Source organism: Nannobrachium achirus (assembly GCF_963921795.1).
Source record: "Nannobrachium achirus genome assembly, chromosome: 19".
Taxonomy (NCBI): domain Eukaryota; kingdom Metazoa; phylum Chordata; class Actinopteri; order Myctophiformes; family Myctophidae; genus Nannobrachium; species Nannobrachium achirus.
In genome coordinates this window covers 32,816,419-32,843,764 of record NC_137826.1, presented here as the reverse complement: position 1 = coordinate 32,843,764, position 27,346 = coordinate 32,816,419, and the positions used below count along the sequence as shown (strand labels likewise).

General features: G+C 43.0%; 1 protein-coding gene across 4 annotated transcripts in view; it reads left to right on the top strand.

Annotated features, from left to right (window-relative positions):
• LOC308305174 (acetyl-CoA carboxylase) overlaps positions 1-27,346 on the top strand; it is a 71,634-nt gene that overhangs the window by 5,207 nt on the left and 39,081 nt on the right. For all 4 annotated transcript variants that reach the window (XM_080749877.1, XM_080749879.1, XM_080749878.1 and 1 more), the window contains exons 3-27: positions 4,874-5,006; positions 5,433-5,571; positions 6,388-6,497; positions 6,750-6,831; positions 7,557-7,655; positions 8,446-8,552; positions 8,678-8,788; positions 9,531-9,740; positions 10,419-10,589; positions 13,774-13,935; positions 14,276-14,439; positions 15,275-15,425; positions 15,874-15,977; positions 16,839-17,066; positions 17,716-17,866; positions 17,968-18,102; positions 19,499-19,645; positions 20,238-20,426; positions 20,759-20,859; positions 21,375-21,463; positions 22,461-22,585; positions 22,864-22,977; positions 24,318-24,431; positions 24,987-25,076; positions 25,675-25,793. In XM_080749877.1, the coding sequence (XP_080606003.1) occupies positions 4,874-5,006; positions 5,433-5,571; positions 6,388-6,497; positions 6,750-6,831; positions 7,557-7,655; positions 8,446-8,552; positions 8,678-8,788; positions 9,531-9,740; positions 10,419-10,589; positions 13,774-13,935; positions 14,276-14,439; positions 15,275-15,425; positions 15,874-15,977; positions 16,839-17,066; positions 17,716-17,866; positions 17,968-18,102; positions 19,499-19,645; positions 20,238-20,426; positions 20,759-20,859; positions 21,375-21,463; positions 22,461-22,585; positions 22,864-22,977; positions 24,318-24,431; positions 24,987-25,076; positions 25,675-25,793 (3,345 nt within the window). The remainder of the gene's footprint in view (positions 1-4,873; positions 5,007-5,432; positions 5,572-6,387; positions 6,498-6,749; positions 6,832-7,556; positions 7,656-8,445; positions 8,553-8,677; positions 8,789-9,530; positions 9,741-10,418; positions 10,590-13,773; positions 13,936-14,275; positions 14,440-15,274; positions 15,426-15,873; positions 15,978-16,838; positions 17,067-17,715; positions 17,867-17,967; positions 18,103-19,498; positions 19,646-20,237; positions 20,427-20,758; positions 20,860-21,374; positions 21,464-22,460; positions 22,586-22,863; positions 22,978-24,317; positions 24,432-24,986; positions 25,077-25,674; positions 25,794-27,346) is intronic.

Here is a 27,346-nt window from a genome sequence, read left to right as displayed (position 1 = left end):
GTGGCGCTATAACAGGCCAATGTGAGAAGGTTGGTATCTGTTCCTTGACCTATTGGGAATGTGCTTGCAAGATTTCACGCACATCCCAGGCTGTGTTCATGATTTGAGGTGTTTTTGGCTTTGGACACTTTATCGCTGCTTGCAGCTATATTTATTATTATTATTTTATCATTTTTTTGTGTGCACTTCATAGGCATGTTAGATAAAGGTCCTTAGATTGCGTGTAGAATGTTTCATGCAAATTGCAAAAAAAATCCTAGAATAAAAACGGGTTTAAGCGTTTTACAAACTGCTCAAAATTATATAGCGCCCCCCTTTGGCCATTTGGGGTAAGATTGGTTTCAGTGATATTTGAACTAACCCTCTACACTATTTTGTCATGAAAATGTGACTTTGCATGTATGTTTTAGAGGCAGAAGAATAATTTGCATAAAAATGCAATATTGTTTGAATTATTTAAAAAAGCATGTTTCAATGTTAAAGAAATCCGATCTGACAGATCTTTAGATATCGGTCCAAAGTTCACGTAAAAAAAGTTTTGTGCACGTGACGCGAAAATTCCAGAATAAAAGCGGGTTTACGCGTTTTACAAACTGCTCAAAATGGCGGAAAATCAAAGGGCGGAGCTTACTTAACAACGACACAGATGTCTTCCGCTCGAGTCAAAGCACGCGTGTAACAAGTTGCATGTCTTCAAACGAAACGAGTCATGACTTATGCCCGTTTGAAGTTTGAATTTTCAAACGCTTCGTATAGCGCCCCCCTTTGGCCGATTGGAATAAAATTGGTTTCAGTGATACTTTGACTAACCCTCTACATCTTTGCCAAATGCCATGAACGTGTAACTTTGCATGTATGATTTAGAGACCGAAGAATAATTTGCATAAAACCGCAATATTGATTGAATTATTAAAAAATTATATTTCACTTTAAAAAAAATCTGGTTGATCAATCTCACCGTATTGGTCCAAAGTTCATGTGAAAAAAGTTTCGTGCGCGTAACAAAAAAAACCCAGGAGGAGATAGATTTTTACTGTTTTTCATATTATTCCGAATTGTGGGAGACCTAAAGGTCAGAGGTCAAAAGTTAGAGGGTAAAAGTTGTTCGGCATGAGGAGACGCATACGTGTATACAGGTTTCATGCCTGTACCTCAAACACAGCATGAGCTATACCTGTTCAAAGATCGCACTTTCGAAGGCTTCCTACAGCGCCACCATTTGGCCGATTGCTGTAAAAAGTAATAGCGCACTTCGCCACTGTAAACTGAACACATTGATGTTTTTATTTTCATTTTCTCACTAAGTATGTAGGAGTAGAAAGGAACCGAAGTTCCCGTCTACTGTCTGACTGACTGATAGATAAATAATGACAATATCTAAAGTGTGCTCGCCTTATAGGCGAGCCCACAATGAAACGTGAAATGCGAGTGTGGGCCTGTGGGGTACCCCATATGGAGGAAGATTGGCTCTTTGAATGATGTCGTCACGAGGCGGGTCTGTGGGAGCGGGTCTGTGTTTTGACAAACGCTGAAAGTACACCATGTTCAGTTGAGCTCCGGGCCCCCCCTCTCCCCCCTCCCCCACACACCAGACTGGATGGCCCCTTTTCTCCAGCAAGCGTGTGTGAAAAAAATGTGGTCTCTCCAGCTTTCCACTTCCACAGTGTATCTCTGTATGCTCCTCTGTATGCCGAGAGGTTTTTTGCTCCTGAGGCTGAGAGGTTGAACCTGCCAGCTCCAGTTATTTCACCGAGTTGCCCTTTTCATTCCACTACTCCAGTCCTTTCACATACCACTGTATCAGCTTTCTGGACGTTGAGGCACTTTAGACACTGCAGAAAACATTTAGGTTCAACATTCAAGATTTGTATTGTTACATCTTACAGTCTACAAGTACACAAGAGTGCATTTATTTGAATTTTGTTCCTCAACATTGATACAACAATACCAGGGAAATAATGATAATAATAGCAGAATATGTACAATAGTCATAGCTTGAAGGTGCTGTGTGCATGGTTCGTACTTCTCAATATTATCCATCTGTATGTGCTCACTGCACAATATATGTATATAAATGCCAGCGCTCGACACTGGACTGATTATTGGTGCTTCCACCCCCCCCCCCCCCAATGCAAATGCAAATGATATAACAGCTAGAACCTGTGACAGCTAGAACCTGTAACATCTAGGTTAAAGTCTAATTCAGAAAATTGCATCACTTAGCCCAAATCCTGGACGATATGTCCTCGTAGTCTATCACTATATCGAGGATATTGATATATTGCCCAGCCTTACTTAACAGTGTAAGGTTCATGTGCAACATTTAAGCAATACCCTAATACAAGAGAGGGAGTGCTGTAGTGCGATATTGGCACTGGTGTGTGCTGCGGTGGTAGACACAAGACTGATGGCTGAGCGCTGTGGATCAGCACAGCTGTGCCAATATCCTCAGTGGTACAGTATATCACAAGCTTGAGTGTTATGATTAAATGGCAAATAAAGCATATCAATAATTACAGCTGGCAGCTAAGTAAGTAATAGCAACGGTGCATGCGTTCAGACTCGGAGTGCTGTTAATATTGATCGATATTTTTGACACTCATTATGATGCCTCTCAGCCAATTACAAAGCAAGGTTGGAACTAGCTGTGGTATAATCGGTATTTGATTAGGAGCTTGTTGTCCCTTTCTTGTGGACAGTGATGGACTGCGTTGCCTGACTGTTATGCTAAGCTACTCTGTAAGCAGGCTTCATCTTGTTGTTGATCCTGATTTATTATGCCTGATTTTTATACTTGGTTGTGCGCTGAAAATAGCAGATCTACAAGCTCACAACACGTCACATATGTGACAAGTTCTGACAACGGTGTCAAATCAAGCTTTAGACCTTACATCTTAGACTTAAGAATCTCTCAGGTCTCAACGTAACTAGCAATGTTTGCGTGGTCAGCTTTAAAAGAGTGAAAAGGGTTGCACGAGGCTAAACAAATAGATGACAGGGGAAGAACGCTGCTCTGGTTTGATTGATTGAATATTTTATTAGACAAAAATTAAGAACAGTACAAGTATAGTAAATAAAACAAATGTAGTACAGTACAAGTACAGTTAAACACCATGCCTAAAAGGAACACCCCAAATAATTCTTTTTATGGTCTTGTTTACGTCAGAGGTCCTTGGTATCCAATTCATGGATATGGTCTTTGGTTCCATGATTGGTCACGTTCAAGGAATCGACGCTTGACCGCATGGTCTTCTCAAGGAATACATGAACACGCATTCAGCCTGGCTTTGCGATGCTGGCTCGACAAAGTCCCTCCCTCTCAGCCTGGCTTGGTTTTGGTGGAACGGAATAAACCAGGCCGCAGGCCTTTGTCAAACCTGGATTTGGCTTAAGTCCTGGCTCTTTTAATTCTGCCTTCGTGAAACACGCCCCTGACTGTCAGAACTAGAAATACTGAATTGGGCCATGTGCTTCCCCTCACTAATTTTGTCTGTCACCCTTTGGCCACGCTGAACCCATTCAGCTCTGTACAGAAGCTGCATGCCCTGTTTACCCTCAAAGCACCCCTGTGACGCAACCGTGTTGTCATGCCACTCTAGCCAGCCAGCCAAACTGTCTGTCTCAGACACTCACACGCTCTTCCCTCCCACTGTACTCCTCTTTCTCCTAATGGCTCACTCTGAGGGTGGAGTTTTGTTTAGAAACTCAAGACACTTGCTCAAGCCTGTAAATACGTTCCAAGAATGAAGCCAGCAGGGTGATGATTAGAGGGTGATGATTAGTTTCTTCATGTAGACATGAAGACTGGGCTTGTCCTGCACTGTTGAGCTCTGTGATCTGCAGTCCCCTCGCACAGTGAGTTCATATCGTTGATCTGTTTACAGGTTCTCTTTGACAGATCCTACCACTACTCACACCAGTAGTTATCTATCCTATTGAGAATATTTATCCACTCTTACTGTAACTATTTCTCCAGAATGTAACCAAACCTAGGTGATGTGTATATTTTATCTTTGAGACAGTATGGGTCTACTTGTAAAAGCACCCAGCTACTGTCTTTTCATATGACTGTAGAACAGGATTTATCTGTACTGTACTTTAGTTGATAATTTATACTTGTGGGGATGGTGCCATCCGGATTTGTCCTGTAGTATTGCCACATTGGGATTCATGCAGCTTTGTTTACACTGTGTGCACTCCACACATAGAACATGACTATGGATAGCTAAACTTTGAGAAGCTTCTCTTTTTATCTTACTTCAGCTATCTGTACTCAAAATAAAATCCTAAATGAGTTTGTTCATCATGGCTCACTATGTACCCACTGCACTGCACAGCGCATTGTTATGGAACAATCTTAGATGAGAAGAACAAAAAAAGTAGCTCACACTCACTTTTTTAGTAGCTCCAGAATTTATTGACAAGCAGACAGATAAAAATAGACGTTTCGACCGGTGAGGTCTTCTTCAGTATCTATCTAGTAACAATCTTAGATGAGACCTGAAATAATAAAAGCTAAAATCCGACTGCAGTTGAAAGCTTTCATTCTTTGCACGGACGTCTAGTCAGACAGGCTGTCAAAGCCAGTCTCCCGTGTAAAGGCAAGATGACGTCATGTCAGGCTGGTCACTTAATTACACTTGAGTAGTGAGTACACAGGTCATGTGTCTTATCTACAGCATACTCATCGCTATTGGCAGACAGGTGCAGGCCCTGGCAGGGTATAATTGACGTCAACGTCATTAGTAGCATCGTCCCGAAGGTTCTTCAGCTCTTTAGCACAAGGTGTCACTAAGTCATAGCAAACAAATGTTGTTTCCACTGCATCACTTCCATTACAGCATTCATTCAACAGGCTATTCTTCTTCAACAGGCCGAGCATGTCAGGGCTGCACTTAGTGAAGCAGGGAAGGGACCGTCGTCGCATTGACCTGCAGAGGGACTTCACTGTCGCCTCCCCTGCTGAGTTTGTCACCCGTTTTGGTGGCAACAAGGTCATCGAGAAGGTATTAGTCGCATTTATTCAGCAAGTTATTTAGCATGTTGGAACTTTGAACAGCCTTTCTGTTCTTAACCCATTAAGACCTGAGGCAGATTCTACAAATGTCTTCTAAATCTAAGGTATTTGAAAAGCCTGAGTGTTTCTATGATCAGTTGTTCTCAAACCTTTTCGTGGCAAGGAACCCCAAAATTATATGTATTTGGCCGTGGACCCCCATCTGAAAATATGTTGTTCCAACTTCCAGGGACCCCCAGAAATAAATAAAAATAAATAGCTAAAGTATAAAATAACAGTTAAAGTGGTTAAAATCCAAAGTGTCACAGATGATTTCCAACTGTACACAGTTCTGTGGTTGATGTCTGGTCTGGCCTGTGCCTGTCTGTTAAATATTTATGTAATAATGGCTCAAATGTTTTGATTCACCCACCAGGTCCTCATTGCTAACAATGGCATTGCAGCAGTCAAATGTATGCGCTCCATCCGCCGCTGGGCCTATGAGATGTTCCGCAATGAGAGGGCCATCCGCTTTGTTGTCATGGTGACTCCTGAGGATCTGAAAGCCAACGCAGGTGAACTTTGCGATGCCATCTTAACGCGATAAAAGCTTTAGTAAATGTGCTCACTGTGAGTGGTGCTTAATGTCACGGCAAAACACCTGACGCAGCCAAGCTGTGTTCCTAATTAATTTATTTGAACAAAGGTTAAGTAAAGAGTGGAAGCTCAGATCGATCAAGTAAAGCATCCCATTAGCAAAAATTGGGCTACAGTAGTTAACACTTATGTTGCAATGATTTTTTCTCTTCAATGTCTCGCGTTGCCATGGTTACCATAGACTTCCATGTAATTGTGCAATTGTGTAAAAAGTGCACGCCCATGCCTAGATGATGCACCACGTGTGTAGATGCTGTTCACAGCTTTCAAACTAAAAAATCCGCTTGGAAATCCGTTCAGGCATTCATGATTTATGGGCCATTATGTTTTCTTCAGATGTAAACAAACATGGCTGCCATGTTTGAAAGAATGGGTTGGTATGGGGGTTAAACATGCAATTTCGCGATCGCGATCATGCCTAATACATTTCTGGAGGTCCAAAAAAAAAATTGAAAAAAAAAAAATTGTTTTTTTTTTTTTTTTTCAAAAACGTCCCAAACTCGGGAAACTCGGGGTTGGCACAGCGTTGGTATCAATACAAACTCGGGAAACTCGGGGTTGGCACCAGATGTGTTAAGATCAGGCCACTCTAAGTATGAATATATTCAAGTTAAATAAAATTACATTTGATAATGTAATATGGCAACATCCGTAGTTGACCACAAGCTGTAAAGTAAAAAGTGTGCATTCATTATAAACGTGCGCTCATGTTGTCACCTGTTCGTATCCCACAGAGTACATAAAGATGGCTGACCATTACGTGCCGGTTCCAGGAGGCACCAACAACAACAACTATGCCAATGTTGAGCTCATTTTGGACATTGCTAAGCGCATACCTGTTCAGGTAACTTCAGGAGTTCCCTTTCCATCTCACGCATACACAGTAAAGCCTATAGTGTTCATTCAATTCAGTGAGTGTACAAATGGAACCAAAGGGTTCTATTTTGTACACTCTGACTTAAATGAACACAAATGATTTTACTGTGTACATTTTCAAAGAGAAACTGGGGCTGTGCTTTGGAGTATTTGATATTATTGAATAGCATTGTTTGTATGTTCTTATTATTGAATAGCATTGTTTGTATGTTCTTTACAGGCAGTGTGGGCTGGATGGGGCCATGCCTCTGAGAACCCCAAACTCCCTGAGCTGCTTCACAAGCATGGCATTGCCTTCATAGGTAAGACAAGGCTGCAGGGACGTGCTGGCCATTGGGAAAAGCGGGACAACTCCCGAACGGCCGGTTCATTCCCGGCCAGTCCAGGCCGGCCATTAGGGAAAAAAATTAAAATAAAATGTTGGCCTTCGTTTAAATAATTTTTAAAATGGTTTTGGACATACAAGGTTTCCACCCGACAATGACGAAATATAACTCATGTAATTGGCCCACTGGCTTGTCACTTGTCATGATCTGAAATGGCAAATCTTTGAGTAGCAGCAGCGCTATAGAGAGAGATTTCTCTCTATAGCGCGCAATGAGGGCCTCTACAACTCTTTTTCCCGGGCTGAATCAGGGGCCCAGCACGTCCCTGCAAGGCTGTGCCTTTTACTTAGTTTATTGTTGTGTAGTTGTTCTTTTGTTGCCTTGTTGTTTTGTCCAGTTGTTTGAGTGTTGAATTGTTGGTGGACCACGATGGAAACAAGCCTTTTTGTGTCATCCATTTGACATGTTTTTTTTTTAAATAGCAATAATAGAATTCAATCCATCAATGAAACAAAATGATCTACCCTTTTTTTTGTATATAGTAAACAGGTCAACTTGGGCAGCAGAGATACAGAAAATAAAAAATTACAATGCAACATTTTTTAAACACTCATTATGTTACGGTTCATACAGTCCATGGGTGAGAGGTCTTATTCCATCACAACTTCAGTCTTTCATTCTCTTTGCCTTCTCTTTCGCAGGTCCCCCAAGCCAGGCCATGTGGTCTCTCGGAGACAAGATTGCCTCATCTATTGTGGCTCAAACAGCTGGCATTCCAACCATGCCCTGGAGTGGCACAGGTAAGGTTTTGTCTTAGTCACGCATCTATGGATTCAAAATGTAATTTAGATAGCATGTTATGTAGAGTAGACCGATGCCAGGTCATGTGTAGACCTGGCATCCTATAGTAGTGTGTATTGTTTCAATTTACAGATTATTGATTTATTTTATTTTATATCATACTGTTTAGACTGATGATAGGTTCTTGGTTTACCAATGATCCTAGATCACTATTTCTATGCGTTTGATGTTTTACCTCGTGTTTTCCTAGCTTACTGTCAATCGCTCTTGATTAAGAGCATCTGCTAAATGCCTAAATTGTAAACTGTGTTGAGAGCTTACTCAAGCGCAACATGGAAAGTGGTTTGCGTATGAGCGGCCTTCAAGCTCAGTGGACCGCAAGGAGGACAGATTACACAGTCTTACCTAATGGGAGATCACTTACTACCAACGAAAACAGACAACCTTACTCGCCATGCATAAACTATAGGGGGGGTGGAACCACACAGCAACAGCACGCCATTCAAACAAACTAGAGCAGTGGTTCTCAACCTTTTCAGGCCGTGACCCCCAAAATAATCATATTTTAACTGGGGACCCCCTCACCCTGACGAGTACTAAGAGTTGAGGAATTACATTTTGTACAACACGGTTCTATTGTGAAAATAGCAGATCTACATGCTCACAACGCATGTAGATCGGCTATTTTCACATTTTCTGCCTCTAATATTTGACAACATTATATACTTATATGCCACTTGAAAATGAGTATAGTAAAAATAGTTTGATGTCTCTGTGCTTGTGTCTCAGGTCTGACTGTAGAGTGGTCAGAAAGTGACCAAAAGAGGAAAATCATCAATGTCCCCTCTGATCTGTACGAGCAAGGCTGTATCCATGACGTGGAGGCTGGCCTGAAGGTGATTATTTCACCTACTTGACGTGATGCTTGCAGTTAACCAATAGCCTGTGTGACATTTTGGCCTTATGGTTGCATGTATGTTGATGAGCTGTGTGTGTGTGTGTGTGTGTGTGTTGCTGCCAGGCTGCAGAGAAGGTGGGCTACCCTGTGATGGTGAAGGCCTCTGAGGGAGGTGGCGGAAAGGGCATCCGCAAGGTCAACTCCGCCGATGATTTCCCAAACCTCTATAGACAGGTGAGTGCAGACTTCGTCCATAGTCGAGCTGACATCGCCCGTGTTTTGTGTAATGTAGTCTGTCATTGCTTTATCAGGAAATGTAATAAAGAACCTGTGTTCAGATGGATCCAGTGTGGTTATTATTTAGTCACTGGCTCTTGTTAATACTTTTCATTGGTTAAACATTTATAAAACGGACAGACAGAATTTACCATTTTCACTTTCAAAATGTTTAAAGAAATAGCAGATCTACAAGCTCAAAATGCATCATAATGTGACATGTTCTGAGCTTGTAGATAGGCTTTTTATGCTCTAGTTCTGTTCACTATTGTACGAAAGAAAAAGTGAAAAACAGACAAGGTCTCTGACTAACAGATATGGAGTAAGTCAGGGGTCTTTCAACGTTTTCAGGCTGAGGACCCCTTAGCCGAGAGAGCTACCTTTTCATAGATTCCATATAGTTTCCTCATTTGACAGCACAATCGTCGGTGTGTTTTGGATTCATGTCAATTTGTGTTTTCAGATATTTAACCACTTGAACCGCCAATACTTTTTCGCCTCACCAAACCTCTTGGCCGAAAATAGCCGATCTACAAGCTCACAACGTGAGCTTGTAGATCTGCTATTTTTGGCTAAAGCTAAAGGTAATATAAAAAAGGGTCACAAAGATTTGGAGGACCCCCTGTAGTAACTCTGAGGGGTCCTGGACCCCCTGTTGAAGACCCCTGGATTAAGTTGAATTTCCTCCTCGTGTCTCCAGGTCCAGTCAGAGGTTCCAGGATCACCTATCTTCGTCATGCAGCTGGCGAAGCACGCGCGCCACTTGGAGGTGCAGATCCTTGCCGATCAGTATGGCAACGCCATCTCCTTGTTTGGCAGAGACTGTTCTGTACAGCGACGGCACCAGAAGATCATAGAGGAGGCTCCCGCGACCATCGCTACCTCGGATGTGTTCGAGGACATGGAGCGGGTATGGCCCCAATGTTACACTCTGAAATCTGAGCGTTAATTTAAGTCAGAGACTACACACATTCTATGACAAAATTCATTGAAACGCACACAGACCCTTTAACCCATTCAGGCCGGGTACACATTTTAGTGTATGGGAGGGGCTTACAGTACATGTACAGTATGTAGCAACATATTTGTTGTTGTAGGCTAATTTCTGATTTAGGCCTAACTATAGGTTAGGCCTAAATGGGTTAACCCATTAAAAACCCATTCAGGCCGGGAACACATTTTGCTGTTTGGGAGGGGCTTACAGTACATGTACAGTATGTAGCAACATATTTGTTTTGTAGGCTAATTTCTGATTTAGCCCTATTCTATAGGTTAGGCCTAAATGGGTTAAGACCTGAGGCAGATTTTACAAATACCTTCTAAGTCGGTAGTTCTCACACAATGATGTTCAAATATATAATTTTTTTAGTTTCGTTTTTTTTTTCACCCCACCTTAACCACTTAAGACCTCTATATACTTAACTCCATCTTAGGACAAAAAGTTAAAACGGAGGTAGACTAGACAATGTACATGTCCTATTTCCGAATCTTTAAGGATTTCTGACAATTTATTTTTGACAATCTGTATTGTACATGGTGCCCATTTGAAAGTTGTAAATGACTGACTTGAGGTTTTCTCCCCATCCAGTGTGCGGTGAAGCTAGCTAAGATGGTGGGCTACGTGAGCGCCGGTACGGTGGAGTACCTCTACAGCCAAGATGGCAGCTTCTACTTCCTGGAGCTCAATCCTCGTCTCCAGGTGGAGCATCCCTGCACCGAAATGGTGGCCGACGTCAACCTGCCCGCTGCACAGCTGCAGGTGAGTCTCCCTGACACAACGCAGACACACACAGACACGCACTACAGCAGAGGTTCCTAAATGTTTTAGCTCGAGACCCAAAAGAAAGATTAGACGTTTGCCCGGGACCCAAACTAGTAAAAACTAGCTTGTAGATCGGCCATTTTCACTACTTCTTAAACATTTGTTTTCTTATATATGGAATCTCAGTGATTTCTTCATGAAATCACTGAAAAAAAAAGAATAGAAAAAAAAATGAATTTTGTTTTTAACACCTTCTAAGCCTGGCCGTACTCCCTCGGACTTCCTACTTGGTCCAATCAGCCACACGTCTATTCCCGGACTTTTGATATAAATGATAATAATCAAAAAAAAAAACATCTGCCATTCTTCTCTGTGTCATTTTGGAGCCATCTGAAACGGTTAATATCCTCTCTCAATCATTTTCTGGGACTGGGTGTGATGCTCGTAGTATCCAGCAGGCCGCGCCGTTGACTCACATTCTGGATGGATGGGTGGCTAGGAGTGGCCTCCTACTCTCCACGTTGTTGAAACTCGACAAGAAGGGCACACAACATGGCTGCTCTTTGTCTCTGTTCGTGGATCGCGGTCTCAATCATGTTCGGGCGCCGCTTCTCTATCGCTCCTTTCCCTGCTTCGCCGCACGTAAACGAATGGAATTGATCTCCCCTCCGCCTCGCCAAAGTAAGATCGCCGACCTCTGCAGGATGAATATGTACGCTGTATCGAGCACTCCATTACGTGTTGTTATCATGTGGGCTTTGTTTTTTTAAAACATGTTTGTAAATAAATGGCTTATTTCTTCGGCGCTACCTCTGTTCAGAGGGTTCTGCCGCAGCTTTCAAGGTGTTAATTCATGAAAATGAGAAATGTTTTTTCAAAATAGTTTGAATAATAATAATTTAATACCAATATATATATATATATAGGAAACAAAAAACAAATAAAGGGACCCATAAAAATCTGTCTGCGACCCACAAATGGGTCAGGACCCAGTGTTTGGGAAATAAAGGACACAAGAAATCTCTCTCCCCCTCTGTTGTTGGTTTCAACCCGTCGATCTTATGTATTACTATGAATGTCACTTTACGTGCACGCACATGTGCGTACGTACGTGAACTGCTTGGGAGGGTATGTGTTACATCACGTGTTATCTACTCGACCGGTGTGTGTTTAGTTTTGGGACAAAGCTGGCACGCATCACCGCCCAGCGCTAGAGCTAGAGTAGGCCCCTTGTCTCCATGGCAACAGACCAAGAAGGGAGGCGATACACACACAAACCTAAATAGCAGCCTAGTGCAACGTTTCTGCCTGTGTACAGTACAGTGTATATAGGTCAGCTGCACTCAAGCATCCATGCGGCCACGCACATCAGGCCTCTGTGTGTATCTAGTATCCTCTAGGCAGGATTAGAGATGAGACGATCGGCGATATTATCGTCGATCATGATAAAAAACACTCACGATATCGCATCGTGGAGATTTCATATATTGTGATATTGTCCTCCGTCATGCACTGGGATCAATTCACCTTTTATTTGCCGAGCTGCATATACGGTACCATTTAAAACCTCTATTGGTAAAACGTACTTATAATATACGTACTTGTTACAGTCTTCTTTTTCACTATCTCTACCAAATCTCTTTGCCAAAAGATTGCCGATCTAAAGCTCACAACGGCATCGTGTCGCAACGCGACGCGTTGTGAGCTTGTAGATCGGCTATTTTTTGGCAAATGTTCCGCCCCAGGATAATGGTTTTGATTATCACGATAATATCGTGAATCGCGATTCTTTTCTTTTGTCACAACAATCGTGATATGACATTTTCATATCGTCCCATCCCTACGCAGGATGTCATCCACAGTCATTTCTCAGCCAATATCCTTTCTGTTCTTCGCTCTTCTTTGTATTATCTCTTATCTGCAATACAGAGCTGTGTTGGGATTCAAAATATCAACAAATCTTAGTGCCTGGTTCATTCATACATGAATTGATCTGCAAGTACTGCATGTACTATGGTCAAAACAGTCTACATCCGTAATAATTTTGAAAAATAGCAGAAGTTTAAGATTGCAATGCAGCACGTTATGAGTTTGTAGATTGTATTTAGAAAATATATGAACATGAACAACGCTAGCCTAGTAAACCTGACTCCTCCCATCAATGAAGGCAGGAAGAGTATGGTTTAGGAGGCTAGAACAACGCCAGGATTGTATACAGATCAATAGAAACTATTCTAATGATTATGCAAAAATAATTGCGATCAGCTCGAATAGTTGCACTCGGGCGACTATGTAATACTTGTGACAGGCCTATTATTACATAGCCCTGGGTGTACCACCCTGCCTGGCGGAGATATGTGCTCTGTGGCGTTCCCAGTTCTAGTTTATCCATGTGTAACTCAAAGAGTGTACAAATGTAACCAAATGGACTCTGTGAAGTCAGGCGTGGTGGCAGCAATCATCTATAAAAGCTATTTAAAGCCATATAAAATGCTATTGCATCATGTCACTGTTATATTTAACTGATAGTCGTTCCGTATTTCACAATGTCCAGAGAAGAGCATCAACTTGAACATGTTAACCCATACATTATTGTGTATCATTATTTTATGCTTTAACTATTGAAAAATAGCAGATATACAAGCTCACAGCACGGCACCGAGTGCCGTGCTGCAAGCTTGTAGATCTGCTATTTTTGAAAAATCGTGAAAATTAGAATTTTGACCCGATTCTATTAGTGTCTTTTGAATCTTTCTAAGATTTTTTGAAAAACCTGTGTTTCTGTGTCAGCAATCTGGCCATAGCCATCGTCAAAGAAAAGGTCCTTTTCACTTAAATGGAGCTCAGTTAGTCTGTTCTTGAGAGACTACTATGTCAGTGGTTCTCAATCCTTTTCATGTGAGGGACCCCCAAAATTATATTTATTTGGCCACGGACAGTCGGACACCCATCTCAAAATATTTAGTTCCAGGGACCACCCAGAAGCAAAATTTGAGTTACAAACGTTCGCTTTGAAAAATAAATATATTCCAAGGTTTGCACACATTTTCACGTCTTTTTGAAAAATAGCAGATCTACAAGCTCGCAGCGCGGCACTCGGTGCCGCGCTGTGAGCTTGTATATCTGCTATTTTTCACTGGTTAAAGCATTCAATAATTCTAGGCCTTAATCCTTCTGTCAGATTTCCATGGGAATCCCTCTGTACCGCATCAAAGACATCAGGATGCTGTATGGGGTCCAGCCCTGGGGTGACTCTCCCATTGACTTTGAGGGTCTGGTCTCGGCCCCCTCGCCTCGCGGCCACGTCATCGCAGCCCGTATCACCAGCGAAAACCCTGATGAGGTATGTGCAACTGTAATCCCTCCCCAGAGATTTGAGTAAAAAAATGTTTGCTTTAAAAAAATACATATATTTAAAGATTTGCACAACATTTTCATGATTTTTCAAAAATAGCAGATCTATAAGCTCATAGCGCAGCACTCATTGACGAGCTATGACGCTTGTATATCTGCTATTCTTGAATAGCTAAAGTATAAAATAACGGTTAAAGTGGTTCAAATCTAAAGTGACTCAAACGCTTTCCAGGTGTTGTACACGGTAAAATCCTCAGAGGTAATTTTACTTAATACATTGTCTAAATGTAAGGGCTCTGATTAAGTATTTGTGTGATGTGTTGTTGCAGGGTTTCAAGCCGAGCTCGGGGACGGTGCAGGAGCTGAACTTCCGCAGCAATAAGAACGTGTGGGGCTACTTCAGCGTTGCCGCGGCCGGAGGCCTGCACGAGTTTGCCGACTCCCAGTTTGGCCACTGCTTCTCCTGGGGGGAGAACCGCGAGGAGGCCATCTCGTGAGTACACGCACCCTCACTGGATCCCACATAGGGCTGTCACAATTATTACATAATCGTCTAATCGCCATTATTTGACATAATCGTGATTATTTTTCATAATCGTTTCCATGTAAAAAAAATAGTGGAAATAGCAGATCTACAAGCTCACAACGCGTCGCATCGCGACGCGTTGTGAGCTTGTAGATCGGCTATTTCCACTATCAATGTTCTTTTTTAAGTATGAAGTTGTCAAATATGTCAGTAATTTCTTTGTATATTTAGGTTATGTGTCATATCTGCCATGTGTAACTTCAAAGCCTAAAAGCCAAACAGAAATGTAATTGTCAACGACAAAAACACAATTAAATCGTTAATCGCCAATTATTTGAGTGTCAATTAATCGTCATGTAAAATGTCATATCGTGACAGCCCTAATCCCACAGACAGTGGAAATGTCAATTCTCCCAAACTCTCGTTGGAGAGTTCTGTTTTTGGGGCAATTGCACTATTTTTCCTCCTTGAAGATGCAATAGACATTCATGAATTGAACTCAATAAGCTCACCATTCAGGATCGCTTCAAACTGCATGCAGTGACATTAATAAGTTGTTAATGAGTTTGTTTGACAATGAGTAAATCAGAAAGAATAGTGCAATTCCCCCAAATCCAAAGTCCCTTAAACTATTTAACTACTTAAACCTTATATTGTTTGCAGACCGATCGGTCTACTACTTTATCCATTCTTTTTTTTCCCCCTCTACACCAAATCTCTTCATCTGTAATGACAATAAGTATGATGTGAACGGCACCCAGTGAGATGTACAGTACTTACAGTTGTCTTTGTCTCTACGCAGCAACATGGTGGTGGCTCTGAAGGAGCTGTCTATCAGGGGAGACTTCAGGACCACAGTAGAATACCTCATAAAGCTCCTGGAGACAGAGAGCTTCCAGCATAACAGCATTGACACTGGCTGGCTGGACAGGCTCATCTCAGAGAAGATGCAGGTACAGCTCATATCTCCCATTTCCTTGAGACCTAAACATCTTATTTTGCCATTATGTCCCCATGCTGTGTTCCTGTAACATCTCGTCAAACTGAGTATACGCAGTCAAGGGCACGATTAGACCAGGGGTTCCCAAACGTTTTTGTCTCAGGGCACCCCATGAATATTTTTTTAATCCGAGGCACCCCTACATTATAATTTTCACTCCCAGCACCTTATATTTATAGCATATCGCCGTTGTCAGGTGGAAACCTTGTACGTCCAAAACCATCTGTTTTGTATTTATCATCTATAAAATGTACTAAACTAGTGAAAACAGCAGATCTTGATCTTACTGGCATTGTTCTAACACATGCAAATGGCCACTTTGTTTTAGTTTTATGATTAAAATGCATGCTCACTTGATAAACGAAGACTGAGTTAATCTGAGTGTAATGCTTTGTGCGCAGGCAGAGCGTCCGGACACCATGCTGGGGATCGTGAGCGGTGCTCTGCACGTAGCCGATGTCAACCTGAGGAACAGTGTGTCCAACTTCCTGCACTCACTGGAAAGGTACAAAAAAACTAAAGCCAAATAATAACTGCCCCCAGGCCCAGATCTGTTTGCTGATAAAATAGAAAAGAAAACGCATCCACTTGGGCATCAGGGTGGCACAGCGTTGAAGTTCCTGCCCGCCACTGCAGAGACCAGGTGTTTGAATCCTCCGTGGACGCATCAGGCTTGGCCGGGCTCTCCAGCAAACACAATTGTCTGTGTTTGCGGGTGGGAAGCCTGTCTGAGCGGGTGACTTTGTAGCGACTCCTACAGTTTGGCCGGCGTCTGTTCAGTGGGATGTGAAACTGAGAGGAATGGCATGTTCCACCACATGCGTTCCACTCTCCCGATGAAACTCCTCACTGTCGGGTGAAAAGAAACGGCTAGCGACCGGCCCGTGTAGCGTTAATGGCAAATTACAAAGTAAACACATTTTCTAATTTGACCTCATGCATGAACTAAAGCTGCATTGCTTTTATTTTTATGTTTTTTATTCACGTACATATGGACACAATACGTACATCAGCACGTGTGCGTGATCATTGGATGTTGTCTCAATAACAAGCAGGTGGTCAGACTGGTCACAAGTCAAGACGACCTGCCTTATTATTTCAAAATAAATTGGACTGCGGTATTTATTTACTGACGTCAGAGGTAAAGCCATGTGTTTAGTTTTCAGGGAGCACATCTTGCGGGGAGCACTGCCTTGCACTGCCTTGTTCATGTGGCCCCATGGAAAAAATAATTGCCCACCCCTGACCAAATACATGCCTTGGCAGTGACAGGGATTTGTCATAAGAACTAAATCGGGAAAAGGGGAAAAATAAATATAAATAACCACCCACTAACACGCACATATCTGCCCACTCTCTATGCCAGAGGCCAGGTGTTGCCTGCACACACGCTCCTCAACACGGTGGATGTGGAGCTGATCTACGAGGGCACCAAGTATGTGCTGACGGTGACCAGACAGTCTCCCAACTCCTACGTGGTCATCATGAACAAGGCCTCCGCCGAGGTGGACGTCCACCGCCTCAGCGACGGAGGCCTGCTGCTCTCCTACGACGGCAGCAGCTACACCACCTACATGAAAGAGGAGGTGGACAGGTACGTTACTGTTTAAAAGCTTATTTAGCCTCCATCGTATGATGCTGTGGCACGCTGAAAATAGGCGATCTGCGAGCTCACAATGCGTCGTACCCAGGCGTATTGTGAGTGATCAATGCCTGTTGACCTTTTTGGCATTTTGTGCAAAATCCTCTCTGGCCATTCTGATTTGTATATACCTTATTTAATGGTTTAACTTGGTTATTATTGGTTCTTTTGTTCTGTGATGCTGGCCTTCAAAGCAACCAAGCAACCAGGTATGGCATCTCCATACCTTCAAACTCAAACCCCACCCGTTCACTCAGATCCCCAAACTGTGTAATAAAATCCTCATTGCAATTAGAACTGCAGATTCACTCCCTAGCTTCCGCCGTGGTCTGAAGACTCGCCTTTTCAGACTCTACCTTAGACCATAGCACTTAGCACTTGCCTACCATCAATGACTATACATGTAATTTAGATAGCATTTTTTATGTTTTTGTTTTTTTATACTTTTTACTGAATACTGTAGGTGCTTGGTCTACCTAAGTTTTTCTCAGAATACTATTTCTATACAAACTACAATATTGATGTTGATGTATAGATGTATTACCTAGCTCTGGATTAAGAGCGTCTGCTAAATGCCTAAATTGTAAATTGTATTTTGCAGGTATCGCATCACCATCGGGAACAAGACTTGTGTTTTTGAGAAGGAGAACGACCCGTCGCTGCTGCGCTCGCCCTCGGCAGGAAAACTCATCCAGTACACCGTAGAGGACGGTGGGCACGTGTTCTCTGGCCAGTGCTATGCTGAGATCGAGGTGTGATATCCAAATGAAAGATGCATTAACAGCAAATTTGCAGTAATTTCATAGACAAGGATTTTGTAGATATAAATTGCGTTGACATGTTTGTTTTCCAGGTGATGAAGATGGTGATGACTCTGACCGCTGCAGAGTCTGGTTGCATTCATTACGTGAAGAGGGCCGGGGCTGCTCTGGAGCCTGGCTGCGTCATCGCCAAGCTCCAGCTGGACGACCCCAGCAGAGTGCAGCAGGTATTTTATCTGGACTACTCATGTTCTTGTGTCCATGCATGCAGTACGTGTGACAGGTTTTTAACCACTTATATTACACTGACCGGTGTCCCAACAGGGGTCTATACTTGTCCCCCTCCTTTTTCTCCTCCCACCAAATCGTGCCCACGGTCATGAAATTCCTGGAAATATTTTGAAATTAGAAGTTTGGGAATTGATCAAGGGTCCTGGAAGGTCCTGGAAAAAAATAGCAATGCATTGTTTTTGATTATTGATATTTTAAACTCATTTACTGCCATCATAAATCAACTTTGAGGGTTCCCTGCCACGATTTTCTTACCTTTTGGCGTGGGCACGTGCGTGTCCATCGTGCACGATCCGCACGCACGCCACGGCCTGTTCGCAGCGTGCACGCTTTATTTTTGCTACACTGCCTGTCTTTGGGCATTGCACATAGGAGTAAGCACTGAATTATTGTTACTAGACCTTACCCGTTCGAATATATGTGCTGCAAAATATGTGCAGAGTGTGGGTTTTGGGGAAAGTAACTGTAACTGCATGGTGCGTGCGTGAGAATATGTGGGAGCATCATAATGTAAGGAGCAGCCCATGGAGGAGTGTATATTTATGATGGATACAAATAATTTAACAGCTAAATTAGGTGAATAGAAGAATGAGGATGTAGGCCTATTTGCTCCACATAAGTTTTCTATACCCGTTGGAAGATGAGACACACATCACCCGTTGCATGCGTGACCCATGGATATAGTACTGTAAATTGGCTTAAATATTCTGGAAAGGTTTGGGACGCCAGGGTTCATTCATAATGCTAATTCTTAGGGATGGAAATCGGAATCGGCCAATATAAAAAATCGTCAGGTATGATATCAAACCGGCCGAAAATACCGGTTTTATGCCAATTGTGTCTGTCACTGCACAGCATGATGCTCGGTCCTGTGACTAAAGTAAACATTAGCAAGTAGCAGCCAGTCTACTTAGTGGCAGCCTACAGAATACAGATGGTGCTGATTACCTTTGCAATGTAAGGATATATTCCATAATCCTGTGTCAATGTCGACTCCAAAAAGAAGGGGGAAAAAAAGCATGCGTCACCTGCTTTCCTCCTGCCTAGTCCAGACGTTCATATTAGACTGGATATTGTCTGTGATTTTGGATATTGTACTATTGTGATTGATTTGGCATTAGTGTTCTTCTAGCTTATTGGTACTCAAATTGAAGTATGTCTTGTAGGCCTACTTGGCCTGAAGAAAAGGGTATTGGAGCAACCCTATTTTCTAGTTCTTAGCTAAAGAAATCGGTATCGGAAAAATCGGTTTTGGCAGGTCAGACCTTCATAAAACCGGTCCATCTCTAATTCTAACTACTGTATATGTGTTTTTCTTTTTTTCTCCCCAAGGCGGAGCTGCACACATCGGCCCTGCCCACCATCCAGGCTGTGGCGCTGAGAGGGGAGAAGCTCCACAGAGTGTTCCACAGCACACTGGACCACCTGGTTAACATGATGAACGGCTACTGCCTGCCCGAACCTTTCTTCGGCATCAAGGTCTGAGTTCAACGTGTGCATAAGAACCCAATCTATAGCACAGGGGTCTTCAACAGGGGGTCCGGGACCCCTAGGGGGTCCTCAGAGTTACTACAGGGCGGCCGCCAAATCTTTGTGTGATAGGATCATGTTTTTTACATTAACCACGTGAACCCTAGCATCTCTATTATTATAAAAAATATATATATATTTTCACAGGAGCATCCCTATTCTGTGTGGAACATTACCCAAATAGCAGATCTAGCGGATCTACAAGCTTACAATGCCTCGCAACGCAAGGCGTTGTAAGCTTGTAGATTGTCTATATTTGGGTAATGAGCAGACTAAAGTATTTGGCGGTTCAAGTGGTTAAATGTCTAAAAATACACATTACTCCAACATGATGACAGTGCTGTCAAACTAGTTTAAGCTGTCTCAGAAATCTATGAAAATCTTTCTTCTGCAACACAATTCTATCCAATATGTAGTGGGGGACCCTGCTTTATCTCTCTCTCTCAGCAAAGGGGTCCCTGGCCTGAAAACATTGAAGACCCTTGCTATAACAACAAAGTGCCCTAGTTGATAAACATGCTGTTCTGTTGTATCTCCCCAGCTTAAGGAGTGGGTGGAGAGGCTGATGAAGACCATGCGAGACCCCTCCCTGCCTCTGTTGGAGCTGCAGGACATCATGACCAGCGTGTCGGGTCGCATTCCCCCCGCCGTTGAGAAGGCCATCAAGAAGGAGATGGCACAGTATGCCAGCAACATCACCTCAGTGCTGTGCCAGTTCCCAAGCCAGCAGGTTCACATGATTCTTATCTTAAAAATGGAGCGAAAAAATATGTTAAGCCTTTTTGACTTCTGATCTAAACATGTTGGTTGGGTTAGTTGTTTTTTCAGCTACACTGTTCTAATTACAGCTCAGGCCTGAAACAGGTTTTAAATTCCTTGTTTACATTTTGCCTGAATACTTCTAACTGATGGAATGCTAGTCTGAATGAGGGGTAGGAGGAGAAAGAAAGCAGCAATTCATAGACCTGAATACACACATGTGGATATAGACGGGTTCTTTCTTACTTCAAATCAAGACAGATGGTTTAATTATGAACATGGAATGTTATCCCTCCTTTCCAGATCGCCAACATCCTCGACAGCCATGCTGCTACCCTGAACAGGAAGTCAGAGAGAGAGGTCTTCTTCATGAACACCCAGAGCATTGTCCAGCTGGTTCAGAAGTGAGTATATCCAAGGATAGTTAAGAAAAAGTCAAATTAACTTAAGTTATCCATTTGTAACTTGGATTCAAATGAACACTCAAGGATTTTGCTGTGTGTAGCCCTTCCCGTCCTAAATCTGAAGCTCACGTCATTTTGAGATGCATCAACTGTTTATTTTCTTGTCATTGGCCCCCTCTGCTCTCTGTATGCTATCCATGTGTGTTGTTGTCACACCACATTAAGGGTGACGTCACACTGTCCACCTGTTATGAAGAAAAAGCGCAGTGCTGAGTTAAACTGCACCAAACTATTCTCACCTTTTGAAAGCCCTCCATGTGGGTAAAAAAAAAAGCTCAATGCCCAGCGCCTTTTAATGGTGGCTGCCTTCTGCGTTATGCGTTGCCTTTTGCTAATTTCTCATTGGTTTCTAAATGTAAAAAGGTGGTGCCTATATTTTGTTTAGTTAAAGGAGGACAATGTAAACATGCCCTAAGTAGTTCTCTTCACCTGATATGACTGCACTTGTCTGCCAGGTATCGCAGTGGCATCCGTGGTCACATGAAGGCTGTGGTGATGGATCTGCTCAGACAGTATCTGAAAGTAGAGATCACGTTCCAGAATGGTGAGAAATAGCATCCGTTTAGCTTTAAGGATGTGTTAACCCATTTAGGCCTGAACACTTTATGACGCAATATTTTATGCTTTAAATATTTAAAAAATAGCAGATACACAAGCTCACAGCGCGGCACCGAGTGCCGCGCTGCAAGCTTGTAGATCTCCTATTTTTGAAAAATCTTGAAAATTCGAAATTCGAATTTTGACCCGATTCTATAAGTGTCTTTTGAATCCTTCTAAGATTTTTGGAAAAAACCTATGTTTCTACGTCAGCAATCTGGCCAGCCATCGTCAAAGAAAAGGTCCTTTTCACTCAACTGGAGCTCAGTTAGTCTGTTCTTGAGAGACTACTATGTCAGTGGTGCTCAAACCTTTTCATGTGAAGGACCCCCAAAATGATATTTATTTGGCCACGGACCCCCATCTCAAAATATTTAGTTCCAGGGACCCCCCGGAAGCAAAATTTGAGTTACAAACGTTCGCTTTGAAAATACATATATTCAAAGATTTGCACACATTTTCATGACTTTTTCAAAAATAGCAGATCTACAAGCTCACAGCGCGGCACTCGGTGCCGCGCTGTGAGCTTGTATATCTGCTATTTTTCAATTAGCTAAAACAGTCAATAATTCTAGGCCTAAATGTACCAGGTAGTTGTGTGTGTGTGGGATAATGTATGCATGCGTAATGGGGTTTGGGGCCCTATCTTGCTTTACCCCTGGCTTAAAATATTACAAATAGACGATCTACAAGCCCACAGTGTGTTGATGTAGATTGTCTATGTTTTTAAAAGTTTTTCAAGATAGCAAAAAAGAATTAGGCATACGCATGAGGAGTAAAGTGGCAGCAAGGTTAAGGCCCTTGGTCTCTTTTAGAAGTGTTGCAGTTCCTTAATTGAACCAGTTGAGGGCACTGCCTCACAATGAATGTTTTGTACCATCTTACCACATTGCCTGTAGATGTCCAAAAACTGTACATCCCTTAATGCATGTCCTTGTTCACAGGACACTATGACAAGTGTGTATTCGCACTGCGTGAAGAAAACAAAAGCGACATGGGCAACGTGCTCAACTACATATTCTCCCACGCCCAAGTTACCAAAAAGAACCTCCTGGTCACCATGCTGATTGTAAGTGTCTAGTAATTCATCCATGTGTAAAGGGTCATTCCCACTGGGCAAGATAAAGATAAAAAATATCGCTCTCAATTAAAGTGAATGGTAGTGTCCATTCTGGACGCTACCACCCACTCCCATCCGCTTCAATTGAGAAATATATTTTTTATCTTTACCTTTATCTTGCCCGGTGGGAATGACCTTTAACTCTGATAGTGTAGAAAGTTGTACACTCTCAGAGTTTAATGAACACTGTGGATTTTACTGTGTACGTTGTCCTCTTGCGTGTCTAGGACCAGCTGTGCGGGAGAGATCCCACCCTCACAGACGAGCTGATGACCATCCTGACCGAGCTCACCCAGCTCAGCAAGACCACCAACGCCAAGGTGGCGCTCCGTGCCCGACAGGTCTGACTCCTCCCACATTCCATTGCTACAGAACACATACTGTACATTCACCCCTCCTGAAATAACGGTCCCCACGTTTCATTGCTACAGCAGCTGCACAGCACACACAGCCTGGTAACCACGGAATTCAATTTCATTTTCATTCAGCTGAATTTAGCAGCATCAACTTCTTCTCCGGCTCCTCCTCTTCTTCCTCCTCCTCCATCTTAATCCCCTTCATCCTCAGCGTCAGTGTCTTTTTCCTTGTTTTTCTTCTCCTCCTCTTATTTTCTATCCTGCTTAACTTAGTACTTAGGGCCAAGTAGTACATTTTTCCCCCCAGCAGTTGGATCTTCTTCATCGCCTCTTATGGCACTGATCCTGCTCCGTGCACACAGGGGCCTCTGATAGTCATGTAACCGACGTAGGCATCCTCTGAGCCCCCCATCAAGGCAATCACAAAGTGTCTGGTGTTCTCGATCACCACCATGTCAGCGACATTACATTATATTCATTCAGCGGTATGAAAATTAATTTGAATTCCGCGACCAGGAGGGTTTACCAGGCTACAGTCGTGTCACATCACCCCCATTCTAGCCTCTCTGCACTGGCTCCCGGTACACTACAGGATCCATTTCAAAGTCCTCACGTTTACCTACAGAGCAATTCATGGCCCAGCCCCTACGTACATCTCAGAAATTATCCGTCCCACCCCTACCACTCGCTCACTCAGATCCGCTGACAAACACCTCCTTGATGTCCCTTGGACAAATCTAGTAACCAAGGGCGACCGAGCCTTTCAGGCCATAGCCCCAAAGCTCTGGAACGCCCTCCCCCTGGACTTAAAAACGTCCCCTCAGAGGCCTCCTTTAAGAGGCATCTAAAAACGCACATGTTCAGACAGGCCTTTGGTCACTTATAGGCATCCCTGTTTTTACTGTTCTTTTGTATTCCTTGTTACTGTGGGTGTTTTAATTTATTGGTGTTTTCTCTGCAACTGTAGAGCTTATTCTTATTTTTATTCTATTTTGTATCTCTGCAACTGTAGAGCTTACTTTTTTTATTGATTATTGTGTATCTGTAAAGCACTCTGTGCATTCGTGCTGTGAAGATGTGCTATATAAATAAAGTTCATTCATTCATTCATTCATTCATTCATTCATACAGCACACACACACACACACACACACACACACACATAAAGATGCACCATGTGAAAGGGTGACGTTAAGTCACCCCTTGATCATTAAGGGGTGACTTAGCAGGATGCATTAAGATTTAATGCATCCTGCCGCAGCTATATTAATTTTTGGCCAACTGAAAATAATTGATGCCCAAATTATCTCCCACTCCTCCCCCAGGTGCTGATAGCCTCCCACCTGCCCTCCTACGAGCTCCGACACAACCAGGTGGAGTCCATCTTCCTCTCTGCCATCGACATGTACGGCCACCAGTTCTGCATCGAGAACCTGCAGGTATGAGCCAAGAGGGCGATAGCAAGAGGGCGGAACAGACCCGTTTCTGCGTGACGTAGGTGGATACCTTTTTGGGAGGTGGAAGCATGTTTGGAGTCATTCATTTACAATGAGAGAGCTAACTTGAACACAGAGCAAAATAATAGTTCAGAAGCTATGGTCACTGAACTAAATATTGGACCCAATCATCACAAGCCTCATAATATTAACAAAATTGTCATACTAAAGTGGCTTTATTCAGCGACACAACAAAGGAGAAAATCAACTTTATTATTGCTCTTTATCTGTCCCAGCAACACACTCTCGCGGGATCTATAGCACCAGTAAACAGGACGTGTGCGAGATTTGCCGTCAGAGACGGCGCCCACTTAAGAGTCTATTTGTAGGATTTGTGTACAATGTCGCACTCTAGTGGATCCAATGAGGTTGAGCTATCTTCATAAATTAAATATCTTTGGTATGAGCCGGGGCGACGAGACATCAGGAAACAGCTTGTGTCATGTGTACCATGTGATCTTCTGACTGTGAAGCGACGAATTGTCTCCCTCTTTGCAGAAACTGATTCTGTCGGAGACGTCCATCTTTGACGTGCTGCCCAACTTCTTCTACCACAGTAACCAGGTGGTCAGGATGGCTGCCCTGGAGGTAAGAGTGCCTTTGTCCCCGCTCCACCCCATTTCTTTTTGTTCAGATTTAGTTTCATTTTAGTTTCATTTTAATTAGTTTTTAAAGCAGGTTTGCCTGCCAGGTTTTAATTGGTTTTGTAAACACAAAATACAGTGGTAATCATTTTGAAAAGACTACCCCCCCCCCCACCCCCCCACCCCCCCATTAACTTACAATGTTTAATTATTTTTTTTAATCCAGCTTTCATACTTTTGTTGTTAATGTCAATAGCCTTGAGGTTGTAGGAGGATGTACTGTAGTGCCGCGACCCCCAAAATAAGGCATTATTGAGGCATTCGATTTTGTGAAAATAGCAGATCTACATTCTCACAACGCCTCGTGTCGTGAGGCGTTGTGAGCATGTAGATCTGCTATTTTCACAATTTCTGCCTCTGATATTTGACAATTTGGCCAATGTTTAAATTTACATTTTAGAGGTATTAAAAAGTCCTTAATTGTCACTTTTGAAATGTGCAGATACCCTCTATACTTAAACTTTATGTTGGTTTGTTTACTGTTCAGTGCTGTACTGTACAGTATGTGGTCCACACATCCTAACTCCCTGCCCTCTCCCCAGGTGTACGTGCGCAGAGCGTACATCGCCTATGAGCTCAACAGTGTTCAGCATCGGCAGCTGAGGGACAACACCTGTGTGGTAGAGTTCCAGTTCATGCTCCCCACGTCTCACCCCAACAGGTAACACACATTTATCTCTAAGAGAGTACGAACGGTTGTACCTTTTTGTTTTAGTGTTGTTAAATGAACGCTCTGATTTGCAGGGTACATAAGTAAATACATAAAGTCACTGACTCTGCATTACAACTCCCCTGCTCCTGACAGCTGTTGTTGGCGGGTGATGGGGCAAAAATAAAACCACTCATATGTATTGACTAGCTTCCACTACATCTTGTTGGGCACCTGAGAACACGTTGGTCTGTGTTTTTATATGGACCATAATGCCTAGCAGCGTCCATAGTGGCCACTTGCCAGACGCCGTGCCCGTAGTAGGTTTCGGCGCAGCAGTAAATCGTTGCTCATTAAAAGCGAGGTTGTGTGATCATATTTTGATTTTATACAAGAAAAATCACACTTGTGTGAACTGAGCGGTGGAGGCTGCGTGTGTGTGTGTGTGTGTGTGTGTGTGTGTGTGTGTGTGTGTGTGTGTGTGTGTGTGTGTGTGTGTGTGTGTGTGTGTGTGTGTGTGTGTGTGTGCGTGTGCGTGCGTGCGTGTGTGTGTGTGTATTTGTGTGTGTGAATGTGAGTGTGAGTGTGCCTAGCTGGCCTGAACAACAGCACCCCTCCCTTAACATGTGTGGTCAGAAAAGGTATAGCAGCCAGGCTACATACACCACAGGCTACATACAGACAGACAGACACACACACACACACACACACACGGATACACACACGGCCACGCTATGGAGACGGTGTGACCACCGCTCAAAAATGGTTACAGTCACAATGAGTCCGGATACCAGTTGGCTGCCACTCACCACAAAAATGTACCTAAATCCAGCATGCAACCACAGCACAGAACTAACCTACAAACACAGATACACACAGTACATGCACACTGATCTATATACATCCTTTATGTATTAGTAGCTACTTTACAGAGAATCAGATACATACCCATGCTCATACACAAGCAGAACAACCCGTACATATTGTACATAGTATCTTAGTTTAGTTTTTTCCAGTCAACAACCATTGTATTGTACTTTAAAAAAGAAATGAAAAGTTGGTAGGTGCTAAACCAGAAACTGCTATGGATGGCTGCTAGACATAAGGTCTCAGTCTGTAGACACAATATTTGATTATTTGATCCTTTAAAATTAGTTTATTTCGACATGGAAATAACTGGTAACTGGAGTCAAGGAGGCGTGGGGAACGTTGGGAGCCAGTGTTTCTTGTTTTGTTTTTTGTTTTTGACAAAATCCACCAAATCCTTCCACGCGTGCCTTTGACACCCTATCCCAATCCCCACTCCCCACCTGTGCTGCCTGTGTATGTTTTATTCCATGCAAATGATCTTCATGTGCACAAGAAAGCATTTGACAAAACTAAACATTATTTTGCCTAGTGCCATGTGAGTCACAAGTCCCGGAGGTGAAGCAGTTGCTTCTATGCCAGATGGAATTTTGGAGATACCGTACTAGGGGCAAACTACAGCAAAGTTTGTCGTACGTGCTCAGCATCTGAGAAAGTGACCTGCCCTACCCTGTCAATTACATTTTTTTTTCTTAACA